The 15,351-nt window shown below is 46.5% G+C and overlaps 1 protein-coding gene across 5 annotated transcripts in view; it reads right to left on the bottom strand.

Annotated features, from left to right (window-relative positions):
- Positions 1-1,501: 1,501 nt before the first annotated feature.
- The window catches only part of grb14 (growth factor receptor-bound protein 14), a 45,608-nt gene continuing 31,758 nt past the window's right edge, over positions 1,502-15,351 (bottom strand). For all 5 annotated transcript variants that reach the window (XM_048239877.1, XM_048239880.1, XM_048239881.1 and 2 more), the window contains 11 exons: positions 13,579-13,700; positions 13,288-13,362; positions 13,055-13,192; positions 9,241-9,351; positions 7,663-7,758; positions 7,307-7,369; positions 5,318-5,434; positions 4,685-4,754; positions 3,013-3,100; positions 2,261-2,354; positions 1,502-1,708 (listed from right to left, as the gene is read on the bottom strand). In XM_048239877.1, coding sequence (XP_048095834.1) covers positions 1,562-1,708; positions 2,261-2,354; positions 3,013-3,100; positions 4,685-4,754; positions 5,318-5,434; positions 7,307-7,369; positions 7,663-7,758; positions 9,241-9,351; positions 13,055-13,192; positions 13,288-13,362; positions 13,579-13,700 — 1,121 coding nt within the window. In that variant the 3' untranslated portion in view covers positions 1,502-1,561. The remainder of the gene's footprint in view (positions 1,709-2,260; positions 2,355-3,012; positions 3,101-4,684; positions 4,755-5,317; positions 5,435-7,306; positions 7,370-7,662; positions 7,759-9,240; positions 9,352-13,054; positions 13,193-13,287; positions 13,363-13,578; positions 13,701-15,351) is intronic.

Raw genomic sequence — 15,351 nt, 5'->3', positions numbered from 1 at the left:
AAATTCCAGCTTATACAGCATGCACAGAAATGCATTCTCACCTGGTAACCACACATCTCAATCAATAGGCAAAAACAAAAACAACAAACAAACAAAAAAACATATCACATATTTATAAAATACCTGAATATCTTGTCACGTGATTAAAATGAGAGAGGGAGAGAGAGAGAGAGAGAGAGAAGAGGGAGAGAGAGGCTTTTTTTACCCACGAGATTGGGAAAGGACTGTGGCTTGTACCGCTGTACACTTCAAACCTCCTAAATCCTCTCCAACCTGATTTTGTGATATTCCCCTGACAAAAACAAAAAAGCTTGTTTTTTTCCTCTATTGTGCACAATGATTATGGCTATACCATATAGCTTTTTTCTTAAATTCTCTCACAATGTTCACATGGCTTCGTGGCCACTGCTGTCAATGATCAGAATCGGACTGATAGTTCGCTAGCATAGAGCAGGAGAGGCTCATTCACAAACAGAGAGCATTTAGCATTTACGTCCACATACTACTCAGGCTGTTTTGACTCCATATTTATATACAGTACATCATCAACTGCACCACATGGGCTGTGTCCCCCCCCCCCCACCTACTCTCACATCCTTCAAGCTTGTCTTTTTCCATAGATTTAGCAACTACAGCTATGGTCTTTTTCCATAGATATAGCAACTACAGCTATGGTCTTTTTCCATAGATATAGCAACTACAGCTATGGTCTTTTTCCATAGATATAGCAACTACAGCTATGGTATTTTTCCATAGATATAGCAACTACTGCTATGGTCTTTTTCCATAGATATAGCAACTACAGTTATGGTCTTTTTCCATAGATATAGCAACTACAGCTATGGTCTTTTTCCATAGATATAGCAACTACAGCCATGGTCTTGTTCCATAGATATAGCAACTACAGATATGGTCTTTTCCCATAGATATAGCAACTACAGCTATGGTCTCCCCCCCCCTCCCCTCAGTGTCTGAGCAGGCAACACTTGCCGCAGACCAAGCTCGTATACTTCGCTAGGTCCATTCACCACTCACGTTATTGCAAAAACTTTAGAACCCACTAGCCAGTCCACTTAAAAAAACTTGTTTCTTTTTCTCTCACTACAGCTTTTTGTTTCATGTGCCCTTTTCAAAAACGGAGAGGTCACACTTGTTCTCATAGCTTGTAGCCACAGCCGGTTAAGTATATGTATGTGCATCTGTGTGCGAGTGTGTGTGTGTGTGTGTGTGTGTGTGTGTGTGCGTGTCTGTGCGTATTGTGGAGGCCGATTTTCATTTCTGCGGATGTCTTTTACGATCAGTGGTTGTGTCACTGGCATCTGCACGGCTGCTCGTGGTTTGTCCGAGCCTCCTGTCCATCAGGTCCAAGGCACGGGATGCGTCTGTGAACCTCCAGAGAACCCAACGCACTCTCCCCCCGCCCCACCCCACCTCAACCCCACCCTTCCCCTTGCCCTGCCCTCCTCTCCTCCTTCCCCCCTGGTGGCATTAAGATGGGGGCGGGCGGAGAGGGGGCGCGAGCGCATGGAGGGTCCGGCAGGGCGCGTGGGTGCCGCTGGGATCAGAGGGTGATGCGGGCACAGTGGTGCCTGAGCTTGCAGGGCAGCACCCCTCGGTTGAGCTGGTAGAACTCCACCAGCTGGAGCAGGTCGCCGAAGCGCGTGTGGCCCTCGTCCAGGCTGTAGAACAGCTCGCCTTCATCCTCCACCTGCTCGGCACAACACACACACACACACACATGACCACACACACACACACAAACACACACACACACACACACATGACCACACACACACACACACACACACACACACACACACACACACACATGACCACACACACAACCACACACACACACACACAAACACACACACACACACACACACACACACACACACACGCATCACACACAGAGATAGAGAGTGAGACACTCACACAGACAGTCAAACAATGTACTGTAAACACACACATGAACACATATACACTGAGAGGTTTGCATATCACACAGGGACAGGACAGAGGTAAACACACAAAAGCCCATTTGTAAACAAGAACATAAACAACTTCACTCACACATTTATTTGTTTATAAATGCGTACACAGACCCCACATGCAAACATGCATACACACAAATACACACACACACACACTGGAAGTGAGATGACCGCCTCCCTTTGAACATTAAAATATGAGATGCATACACACACACATACACACACACACACACAGAGAAAGCCAGGCTGCGAGCAGCTGTACTCACAGGTACTATCTGAAAGTGTTTGATTCTCTGCATGTGGCACAGCGATAGGACAAATGTCTTCGGGTTGCTTTGGCTGTCCCTTAAAAGAAAAACCCTGTGGACAAAAAAAACAGAGCCTTTCAGTGCCGCCTCCCCCCCGTCTCTTTGATTCGCCAGTTGGACACCTATTCTCCCTTCTCGGCTGGGGGCTTTTTGGGAGGCCGAGCACACGGAGATGATATCTCCAGGCCTCACGCTGCCCCAGACACAGGGGCTCTTTCATCTGCTGCTTGGGTTACGTAACGTAAACAGAAACGACGCAGGCGGCGCTCGAAAAATGCGCTGCCATTCTCCAAATTACTCCCGTTTCACATACGTCTCGCATCCCCACGGCAACAGACGGGGGAGAAATACATGTGCCGTGTGAATAACAGGACCCGTGACACGGGCTCGTGAAGTAATGTTAGATAACAACAGAAGACGGTGGTAAATTTGTCCACCAGCCGGCCAGAAATAGCGGTGGAAACTCTATACCATTGCATGTTCACTGACACACAGTTTGTTATTTCTGTGTCAGACCTCACGGGTGTGGATTTATGTTTAATAGCCGCACAGATATCACTTCAGTAATGTCTCCCACCGCAGCTATCTCATGGATACCATCAGAAACATTGCTATGGCATCATCTGAGAGCATGAATATCACCCAAACGACATGCGATATGTAATCAGGGAGGCCTGATTCCCCAGCGGAGTGACTGGGAGTGCTCGTACCCATCGACGAGGCCCTGCTGTGAGATCAGGCGATGGGTCTCCTCTCGAGACAGCTTGCTGTGGAACCAGGGCTGGGCCAGGTGGAGAGCTGCAGAGCAGAGGACAGCGTGTGTTAGAGAAGGACAGATGGACGTTAGTTAGAGCACAGCATCCACACACACACACACACACACACACACACACACACACGCACACACACACACACAAACACACACATGAACACACACATGAACACACACACACACACACACACACACACACACAAGTGTGTTAAAGGTCAATAGGATGTGTGTCAGGTTACCTCACCTCAATGGTTATTAAATGGATCGCTTAGTAACGCTATAAGACTCTGATATTAATGAAATTGTGATAAAGTTTGGCATGTGTTAGATTACTTTGGTAAGTGGGAGGGCGAATAAAAAAAGCCTTAAATCCTCTTGTAATAACAGATTATGTGTATAATCAACAACATATAATACATTAAATCTATGGCAACACAATAGTTTTCAAAAACACTAGTTTCCCGAGAGTGAAGTGCTTGCATAAAGTTTTCCTCCCTTCTGCCATGTTGAGGAAACGTAAATGGTCCCTGCTCTGCCAACGGCTCTGCCATCTCACACAGTAACCCCACAACACCTCCAGGCAAGCAAGACCTCTCACTCTTAGACCTCTCAGTCTTCAATGCCGTGTTTCCAGTCATACAATTAGCCAGCTCATATTATGAGCAGCTCATATTACTTTTGTCAGTTTGGAAACACAGCAGCATCTTCAGAGTCTGACTGTTTCATTAAATGGTGCATTGTGTTTGTTTGGTAAGTGTGTCTGTCATTTCTCCTTTTTATAGCTAAGGTCACACACTTTCAGACTGGTTCCATTTGTTTTCCACATCAGCGATTTCCATTGATCTCCACTCGAGTGGATTCTAGCTGTGAACAGACAGCTGAATTCCCTTTGCCCAATTGGTATCATACAGAAGACAACGCTGCATTTAGGCCCCACTGCCCTATGACATAAATACTGATGTCAATAAAAATGCCTCTGCTCATTCACTAATCATCTGTGCACAGACAATATCAGTGACTTAAGGTGAACAGTGTGTGGCATCAAGTTGAAATTCTATTGTTTACTTATTATTGTGCATTGTAGAGTATGTGTGTTGTTTGTATGTTTATATATATTGTCAGTCACTACGTCCCTCCCACCCTAATGAATCTAAACAGGTATGTTAAAAATGTGAAACAAAAACTCAAGCTACATGAAATGTACAAGAACATGGTAATCACTCTTGATCTCTTCAGAGAAAATAAAACAAAAAATAAAACAATATCAATAAAACAATATCCTATCTGAATTTCCAACATACTTCACAAGAATTAAATCAACACAGCTAAATTAGTCTCATTACTACACTGTTAAATAAAAAGAAATTACATAAACATCACACTAATTCAATTTTTAATTCTTTACATTTAAAATTAGATGTAGAGCCCCTTTCCAAATCATAGTAAGATGTTTCGACGACCACTTTGTCAGTTTTACTGACATTTTGAAATGGCCCCCCTGTGTAAAAAAAAGGATGTGTGTGCATGTGTGTGTGTGTGTGTGTGTGTGTGTGTGTGTGTGTGTGTGTGTGTGTGTGTGTGTGTGTGTGTGTGTGCGCATGTGTGCTAACCTATGCTGGCCATGGGACCTTGAGACGTTGATGGGCTCCCATGAGAACTGAGCCGATGGCAACTTTTCCTCTGTGAAGCCAATACAAAATGAGCACTTATGACAAACATACATTATACACAGCAAAAATTACAGTATCACTTACGACAAACATAAATGTATACACAACAAAAATGACAAGTTTCACTAATGCCCCATTTTTCATCTCTGAATGTGACCCAAGTCGCGCGTCCAAACATCGGTGTTTGGCCCTATCTGTGCTGTGCTCATGTCCATCCTCGTTTCAGCCATTGTGTGAGATGGGAGTGGTGTACGTTACCTCTGATGGAGGAGTGTTGTTGACAGAAGTGCATGCGCGACGCATCATTACTGCAATGTGTGACAGACGGGCCTCATCGTGTGTGTTCTGGACCACCCTTGTGTGCTGGCCGGCCCGCTGATGATGTCGCTGGAGGACTTTCTGTTCGAGTTAGGTCTGGCTTTTGTTTTTGCTTGTGTATGAGTCAGTTATGCGGACAGGGGGGCATAATGAGGATGGGGGTGGGTGGGGGTGGGTACAACAAGGCGCCGGGGGAGGGGTGGGGGTGAGGGGGGATGTTGGAGGGATGATTTAGTGGGGTCAGTGGCACATTACCCGCCAGGACAGGCCCTCCTCCACGGCCACAGACAGCGCCTCGGACGGGTTCTCAATCACACGGCTCGTCTGGCCCGAGAAGTCCATGGCCACCAGAGAGTTCTCTGAGATGCTCCTCTGGAATGGCAACACACACACACACCGCACACATGAATACACACACACAGACATACACACACACACACCACACACGCATAAACACAGAGACATACACACGCACACACACCGCACACACACACACACACACACACACAAAGTGACACACACATACATACAGACACATACACAGACACACACACACAGAAGCGTGCACACACATTGTTATTTTCTTGAGACTGCATGCCTAAATGGCTTCAAACAGAACACTTAACGGCATGACATCACGCAGGAATTTTTCCGACCCATCACACACGAGCAATTTATGGGAGTTAAGAAAGACAAACAAAATAATCAGAGCTATGACGCTATGGTAATGCACTGTAAAGCACCACCCAGTGTTCTAAGAATGTAACAATTATACTCTGTAACCACATTAGTGTAAGCCTAAGATCAGAATGTATATTAGAGATAATATGTGTATATGTGTGTGTGTGTGTGTGTGTGTGTGTGTGTGTGTGTGTGTGTGTGTGTGTGCCTCTCTCCTAGCTTTACGTTCCACATGAAAACCTACAGCAGCGAGAGAAAGAAAGACATTGTTGTGGCGATTGCCGTTCTTTAAGCTGTCATAGTGGCTGATTCTCTGATTGCCTTGGAGAGGAAATGCCTCTTTTATTGGCCTTTGACGCGCTTCGAGTGCCGTGGGCTTCCTCTCCTCCGCCTCCGAGCCCGCTGGGCTCCAAATCCTCCGAGCCGCCCCACACAAAGTGACCAGTGTTTCCCCCCGGAGTTTCAGAACATTCCACCGCTTCTAAGAGCCGCTTGCCCCCGCTGCAGATAGTAAAGAGTAAAATATACTCAAGTGGGGTGCGTCTTTGGAATAACCCTCTTACGCCCAAATCTGTAATCTCTCCCTCAAAGAAAAAAAGAGAGAAGAAAAAGTTGGTTTCAGTGGTTAACTTTGTGATTTTTTCTTGCTACCTGTTCTGGCTTAACCAGGGAGTGGGGGTTTAGGGCCCGCACACATTTGTGTTGTGAGTGGTGAGTGTGTGTATTTGTGTGTGTGTGTGTGTGTGTGTGTGTGTGTGTGTGTGTGTGTGTGTGTGTATGCATGCATGTGTGCGACGTAGAGCGGTCTAGTTTCGGCAGTGGGCGGTGTGGCCCTGTGCGCGGACTACCCTGGAGTAGGGTGACCCCTGCGCGTATCTTGCGGCCTAACTTAATCCCTGCGCGCTGTCCAGGCCCTGTTCCCAGAAGCAGCGTAACCCCGGGGCTGCTGCGGGGGCTTACGGGCCCCTCATGCCTGCGCCCTCTCCCCCACGTTCCTCTGGCTGCCCGGCCCAGGTGACGAGTTGTTAAGTCGGAGAGCAGCTGATCGGAGCCTATTTTTAGAGTGCTGAGGCTCCTCGAACATATTCCAATGACTAAAATAGACAGACTGTTTACCCATTCAGAATACTGTCATTTGGGGGCTGGAGTGGACGAGGTGAGCAGGGTGGACGGGTCGAAAAATGTTAGCAATTCCTGCAAGTATTGATCGATGCTTCATAGAGTACTGTCGATTGGTTGATTGCTTATGACAGGTGATATATTCGTGAATAAAAGCCTGTTTTGACAATCAATTTAAAGATGAAATATGTGCATGCGTGTGCATGTCTTTGTGTGTGTGTGTGTGTGTGTGTGTGTGTGTGTGTGTGTGTGTGTGTGTGTGTGTGCATTTATTGAAGTAACAACGAGTGAGTGTATGTCAGCAAACCCAAATATTGCCCTCGTTGTATTTACATTTATTAAAATAAGAGCATTTTTAGTGGTCAGTGCATTTTACATAGTCAAAAGGTGTTATGAAGCCTTCTGTGTGGGTAAGGCTGGTATGACCAGAGCCTGGTCACCTACCATGGGAGAGGACTTCTGCTTCTGGTGCGGCTGGAGGAAGTTTTGGTACAGCTGCATCCCATACTGTGGACACAAAAACAACCACGTCTCAGCCACTCATCAACATGGCCCACTGACAGATGTCTCAGCCACTCATCAACATGGCCCACTGAGATAAGGAGGGATGAGATGCGGAGAGGACTGAAGAGAGAGAGCGAGGGATGAGATGAGGAGAGGACTGGAGAGAGAGAGCGAGGGATGAGATGAGGAGAGAGGACTGGAGAGAGAGAGCGAGGGATGAGATGAGGAGAGAGGACTGGAGAGAGAGAGCGAGGGATGAGATGAGGAGAGAGGACTGGAGAGAGGGTCTGGGCTACCTTGAAGAGGCGGATGGCGGTGACCCAGCAGGTCCGGGTCTGCTCGTCGTCCGCACACAACAGCTTCAGGTCCCGTGGCGAGTTTGACTTATTGGGCTGCAGCAACGGCAACAAGGAGAGACAAAAAAAAACGATCCAGTTAGGAAAAAGGAGAAACGGAAATATCCTTACACTATTAAACTTGAAAGCACATCAATTACTATCAGTGAAAGTGAGACTGAATAGCTCTTTTACAAAGGGCATTGTTAAGTCTATAACAATGCCCTTTGTATAGGGGTATTATTCAAACACAATGGGACGGCATTTACCACCCTTTTGAGGCTGCTCTGAGCACTGTACAGACCCTTGTCTTATATGATTGACAAATCTACCGCATATGTGTAGGCTATTATCTGCTATGTTGCACCACCATCCCAAACACACACACGCACACATACACACACACAAACACACGCACGCATGCATACGCACACGCACACGCAAACACACTCACACACAAACACAGCCCTCAAACACAGCCCTTGTTCAGGCAGCAGGACTTTCCCCTGCATATTTCACCACCATCCCAAAGTTCCCTACAGATAAGAGGGCAGACATAGAGCTCAATTAGAGTGGGGATTTACATCCGACACTAAACAATGGGGCCAAGATAACGCTGAGGGTCAATTCGGTTTACTGCCGCAATCTCATGACTCTCTCCCTTTCATTGTTTTTTATGCTTTCAGTCGGACTGTTGCGGCCAAAGACAATCTATTGCTGCACTGTCAGGTATCTCAAGCCATCAGAATGAACTTCTTTGCCTTGCAAGAGAAGGACGCACTGAGATGACGTCTATCACATGTCACACTCTTATGAGTAGCTCAAATGGCTGACCCCCATGTGCTCCAGAGACATGATGCCACAGGGGTCTGATGACACTACACACACACACACACACACACACACACACACACACACACACACACACGCACAAACACACACACACACACACACACACACACACACACACACACACACACACACACACACACACACACACACACACACACACACACACACACACACACACACACACAAACACACACACACACACACACACACACACACACACTTCTCATTCCTACATATTCATCTCCACAGCCTTCCGTTGGGTCAGTTAGGCACTGGGAATAACGCAGTGGCAGCAGAAAGCGTAACGTAACGCTCAGACCATAATAAGTTCTATCTCGTTCCTAAGTAACACAAGCGGTTTATCTAAACTGACAATTGAATACTCTCGCGTTGAGCTTTTAAAAGTTGAACCAAGTTCAACGCTCAGCTTGAAGCGCTGCCACCGTTCCGCTGCCGAACTATAGAGAACAATAGTTCAGTGTGATCCCTGCCTTACTATAGGCTTTGTCAAAAGATGCATGCACTGATATGAATTACTTCCTAGAGCTCGATTCTTGTGAACAGCTTGGAATGGGCTGATTTGATAGTGCACAAGAGTGCAAACACTGTGATGATAAGACGAAGATAAAGGAGAACATGTGGTCCATTGTGAGCAGGGTGGACAGGGAGCAGAGGGCCAATGGCTACCTTCACACAGAAGCCGTAGTCAGTGGGCGCTCCGTGGAGTTTGCGGTCAGACAGCAGGGTGTAGACGTCGCTGTCGCTGAACTCCGCCATGAACTGAAGGTGCCTGGGTTCCTGGAGGGGAGAGGAACGAGGGAGAGACGGAATGAGATGAGAGAGAGAGAGAGAGAGAGAGAGCAGAGGGAGGAGTGCATGTCACACACTGTTTAGGCCTCGTCATTCTGGCATGCCCCACTTTTTTTTTTTTTTTTTTTGCAACAACACCCCATTCCTTCCCACCCCTCCTCACAGTCTTCCCCCCGCCCCAGCAGCACTTGTGATGCTCCATTTAACTGCTAATGCAATGAGGGCAGGGTGCTGCGCTCCCTCCGCCACCGCCCCCAGCCTCAAGTTCCAGCACACACACACACACACACACACACACACACACACACACAGCACACACACACACACACACACACACACACACACACACACAGGCAGGCAGGGGGAGGATGTCAGTGGGTATGGGGGTCGGAACGTAAACATGCCAGCAATGCAGAGCATCCAGAAGGCTGTAAGGACAGATGCCAGACAAATGAAGGCTGTAATGTAATATAGCTGGGGGGCCGGCTGGACATGTGCGCACGAAGCTCAGCGGGCTTCAGAGGTCAGCGCTCGAAAGAGAGAGAGTGAGCACGTCCAATAAGGCTTAGGAGCTTTCAGTCCAGAGAGGATTTGAGGCAGTGCAACAATGCAAAGGGCCATACTTGTGTGACGCCTTTGGGCTTTTACACGTTTCACTCGTAATGTCAATTAAAGCAAGTCAGTCATCCATCTTCCAAGGCTAAGTGGGCAAAAACACAAGAAAAAAAGACAGAAGAAGCACAAAGACAAATACACACATTTCACACACACTCTCACACGCTCTCTTTCACACATAATCACAAAGTTATTCATAACATAACATAACCCCAACAGTAATACTTCTTACACCCAATCCAATGTACAAACGGTCAAACTGTCCAGCATCTACAAAACATAGTCTAATTGGGACTTGAAGGTGTCAGGATTTGAAGGTGTATGCAAGGATTTAGATTAGATTTTTTACGTTACATTACGTAAATGTAACGTAAAAAAGGTGCAAGGGTGCAAGAGTTATGCAAGCACTGAATCTTCTGTTTTATGCTATACAATAAAAGTCATCATAACTTCACCAGTGCAACTAAACTCCCAATGAAAATCAAATGTTGTCCCTCAGTCTCCTCATAACCTCTATACTAAATGTAAAACGTTTGCACACACCCTCCAATCATTCTGCAGTGTGAGACTGAGGGTTTGTCAGCAAGTAAGTGAGAGTGTATCTAAAAGTCATGGTGGACACTGCATTAGTGGCTGATAGAATGTGAGTATAGAGTATATACTGCTTTGATAGTGTATTTACTTAGAAAATTAAGCTTGATAGTGAAGAGAGTATACAATTCAGTGCAATTACTGTAGTGTGTGTGTGTTAGTATGCGTGTGTGTGTACGGTGTGTGTGTGTGTGTGTGTGTGTGTGTGTGTGTGTGTGTGTGTGTGTGTGTGTGTGTGTGTGTGTGTGTGTGTGTGTGTGTGTGTGTGTGTGTGTTTGTGATGTGTGTGTGTGTGTGTGTGTGTGTGTGCGTGTGTATGTGTGTGTGTGTGTATGTTTGTGAGAATGTGTGTGTGTGTGTGTGTGTGTGTGTGAGGGAGAGATAGAGGTTGAGAATGTGTGAGAAAGGTGTGTGGTGTATGTGATGGTGAATGTGAAGAGCAGTGTGTGTGAGATTTAGATAATGTGTCAGGGGTCAAGTATGGCTTAGTGCACACGGTCAACTATATAGAGGCATGCACACACATGCATGCAAGCACACACACACACACACACACACACACACACACACACACACACACACACACACACACACACACACACACACACACACACACACATTTCAATTACAAACCCTACAATATAAAGAAGAAAGCTAGTGTTGGTACACCCATCTGAGTCCTGCCCTATCAAACAACATTCCAGATGTTTAATATGCATATTCAGTGCAGGGGATGCAGGGGCAGAGTGTGTGTGTGTATGTGTGTGTGTGTGTGTGTGCGTGTGTATGTGTGTGTGTGTGTATGTTTGTGAGAATGTGTGTGTGTGTGTGTGTGAGGGAGAGATAGAGGTTGAGAGTGTGTGAGAAAGGTGTGTGGTGTATGTGATGGTGAATGTGAAGAGCAGTGTGTGTGAGATTCAGATAATGTGTCAGGGGTCAAGTATGGCTTAGTGCACACGGTCAACTATATAGAGGCATGCACACACATGCATGCAAGCACACACACACACACACACACACACACACACACACACACACACACACACACACACACACACACACACACATACACACACACACACACACATTTCAATTACAAACCCTACAATATAAAGAAGAAAGCTAGTGTTGGTACACCCATCTGAGTCCTGCCCTATCAAACAACATTCCAGATGTTTAATATGTATATTCAGTGCAGGGGATGCAGGGGCAGAGTGTGTGTGTGTGTATGTGTGTATGTGTGTGTGTGTGTGTGTGTGTGTGTGTGTGTGTGTGTGTGTGTGTGTTGCAACGGCTAACGCTTTATCTTAACAGGCATGCCAGAGAGGCAGGGTGGAGGGAAAAAAGCCATTTCCCAAGAAGACAAGCACAAAGCTGCTCTTTGTTCTGCCACTGCGACACCCTCTGCAGCGCTCTCCATTCAGACGCAGCCACACAGGTACCCCCCTGCTCCACCGAGCGGAGCGAGCGCTAGCCATCGGACAGAGCAGGGGCAGGAATAAGAGGGGCCATAATATATAGAGATGAGAAACAGAGAGAAAGGGGAAAAACAGGGGAAGAGCACCAGTCAGATGGATGGACAGCAGGGAGAGAGAGAGAGAGAGAGAGAGAGAGAGAGAGAGAGAGAGTCATTTCAGGTCTGACTTCTCCAATGAATTGAATTACCTATATTGACAGGCGCACACAAGTGAGAAAACAACAGTTCTTTTGTTGTCGCGAACGAAGAGAGAGAGAGCGAGAGAGAGAGAGAGAGAGAGAGAGAGAGACCAAGGGAGGGAGAGAAATCGAGACAGAAGTGGAAAAAAAAAATGGAAGGGGCAGAGCCAGTTGGCACGGCAGTGGCGAGGTATAAGCTTCACCTGTCAACGGTGTGAAAGGTTCAGTGGCTGGCACGGCCGTTGCCCTGCACACAGATCCTGCTTAACCAGTTCACCCGACCTGAGCTCCACTACCCGGCACAGCCCACACCACACCACGTCACACCACAGCACCACGGCCAGGCAGCCTGGCACACAGACGACCCGTGGAGCACATGCAAAACGGCTCCATCCTCATCAGCCCTGAGGCAACAAGAGCTAAAGACTTTGTATTGTGGATGGTCATATTACAACGTCATTCCAAGAGATCACCCAGTATTAACACTATTTAGTCGCTGAGCCAGTGTGTATTGGAATTCTGTCAGCATTTTAATATTTTAATTCATTGCATTCAAGGAATATATATATATCATTCAATTTAGTTAAATGGAGAATAGACACTCGAGTGTTTGTTGTCCTTTCTGTTTAGGAAAACAATGTTTGTTTATTCTGAATCATCTTCACAAACATATACCCTAACAACGACAAGGTCATATTGTGCTTGTCAAACAGAAATAGTTGACTAATGCAACGGGGTCTGTGTGTGTGTGTGTGTGTGTGTGTGTGTGTGTGTGTGTGTATGTGTATGTATGTGTGTGTGTGTGTGCGTGTGTGCACTCTTGACCAACCTTCGAAGTGCCCTTGTTAGAAAAGTAGAGGCCGGACCTCCTGAGCACAAAGTAGAACTTCTTCCATGACTTCCTGCCCTGCTCTTTGGCATGGAGGTAACCATGGATCTCTGGACAGGTGCTTGAGTTTAAAAAAGTCTGCGGGACAAGGAGCAATCCACTCTTATCAGAACATGCTCTTTAATACAAGGCCCACAGATTAAACACCTGAGACAGACAGAGAGGCTAAGTACCTGTATGAGCTGGGAGTGGTTCATGATCCCGTTGGTTTCACTAGATATAGACACCATGTGCTCTGGGAAAAAGTCCTGTTGATATAAGAGCAATATTGTTCACAATCAGCATTTCCGGCCACCGTGCTATCTAAAGCTAAACTTACCTTTCTACTTATGAGTAATAGCTAAGCTGTTTGTTACCTAAGAACCAGATCCATTACTCAGAGGCCTCCTTTCAAACCAAACATTCTTCACAGGAAACATGCTGGTTAGGCTGAAGTTATTGTTTTACAGTAATTCAGAGCTCACCAGAGGTTTCTTGAAAAATTCATATTTGGCATAGTTCTTCCTGAAGCACAGCCGGCTGTCCGAGTCCATGCCCCATGCAGACTGCACCTCCATCACGGACTCATGGTCTTCTATGGTTCTCTCTGGGAAAAGGGGAGAAAGGGACAAAATGCACATATGCAATCAAAAGGAGAGCTGGGAGACCCTGCTGCAAGAGTCCATGACAGTCATGCAGGCCTCGCGCGCATTATCTAATAAATAATCTGCTCTGCTCTCCATGTTCTTTTTCCAAGTGGATTTTGAAAAGGTCACGCTGCTGCCACTCCATTCATAAAGCCATCTTTTGTTATTCCACCTGAGGCACTCGGCCGTTCGGCAGGACTTCTGAACGGCCTTCGTCTCCTATAGAGCAGCGCTTCGTTCATGTGGATTAACGATTTACCGGGTTTTGGAAAATGATTGTTTTTGTCGTTAATGGGTAGCGAAGCTTTGATAGCAAAGCAAAGGCCACATTGAAAAAAAAAAAAGCAGAGCAGCCCAGTCACTTTATCATTAAACATGATTCAAATGAATATTTCATGAATCGACGGAAGGCAGCAGGCTGCAGCTAACCATCTGGAACAGTGCACTGTTATCCCAGCCTAATTGAGTCCCACACCATAGCCATAATCAATGATTACTGGCCGTCGGAACAAAAGGGGGTTACGCAATCATATTACGCCAATTCAGGTGGTGCTTTTCGTCTTTGCTTCTGAGTGTTCTGGTAAGGCAGGTCATAAATATAGTGTTGCCATCATGACGTCAGCCACTTCTTATGTGTGTGTGTGTGTGTGTGTGTGTGTGTGTGTGTGTGTGTGTGTGTGTGTGTGTGTGTGTGTGTGTGTGTGTGTGGGTAAGTGATGGAGAGGGAGACAAGAGAGTGCACACGGAAAATGACGTGATGCACAAGAGGTGACACGCAAACTATAAGGCATGTTACAGGAGGGATGAATAATGCAGCGGCTGCATTTAAACACAAGAAGCTCTCAATTATTGCAAGGGGGAGGGAGCTTCCAGACGAACACGGATGCATAATGCAAAGGCAGCTAAACAGCTTCTCACTGTACCAACGGACAGGCAGAGGTTAGGGGATGGGGGAAATTAGAACTTAGAACTGTGCCTGAGAGAAATTAGAACTTTAGAACAATTATGTAGCTCAACTGTGTTAAATCTGTATGGAGAAGAGATACTGGAATACTGCACAGCAATACTGGATTTAACAAAACACATTAAAAGCTATAATGCAACTTTTGAAGGTCAAGTGACCACTGTATTGCTTGCAATAAAAAAACATAGTAGTCCATTTAAATACTGAGTACTGTGTGTGCTGGATTTAAACTGAGCTCACTAGCAACACTGACTTATATATTAAAAGCCTGAGACGGTCAGCACTGGCCAGTGAGGGATCACAAGGAGCGTGACACCACCCTCGCGCATTCCTGCCATTTTAAGTGACACACAGTCAGGTGAACTGTAACTTCATTTTATAGTCCCGTCGTTTGCAGGACAAGGGGGTGTTGAATGTGTGTGTGTGTGTGTGTGTGTGTGTGTGAAGAGAGTTGTCCAAGAAGTTGTGTGCGACTGACCCGGTGAAGTGGCTCAGCCTAAACCACGCCAGCAGCGCCATATGAAGTGGCGAAGAGAAAACGCCGCGAGCCAACACGCGTGTGAGAGAGCGAGGGAAGAGAGAGGGAGAGAGAGAGAGAGAGAGAGAGATTAAGGATGGAACAGATGGGTGAATTATGCAATGGTGTG

The sequence above is a fragment of the Alosa alosa genome, chromosome 3 (genome assembly GCF_017589495.1).
Source record: "Alosa alosa isolate M-15738 ecotype Scorff River chromosome 3, AALO_Geno_1.1, whole genome shotgun sequence".
Lineage (NCBI taxonomy): Eukaryota > Metazoa > Chordata > Actinopteri > Clupeiformes > Clupeidae > Alosa > Alosa alosa.
Note: the sequence above shows the minus strand (reverse complement) of the source record. Positions and strands in the feature narration are given on the sequence as shown.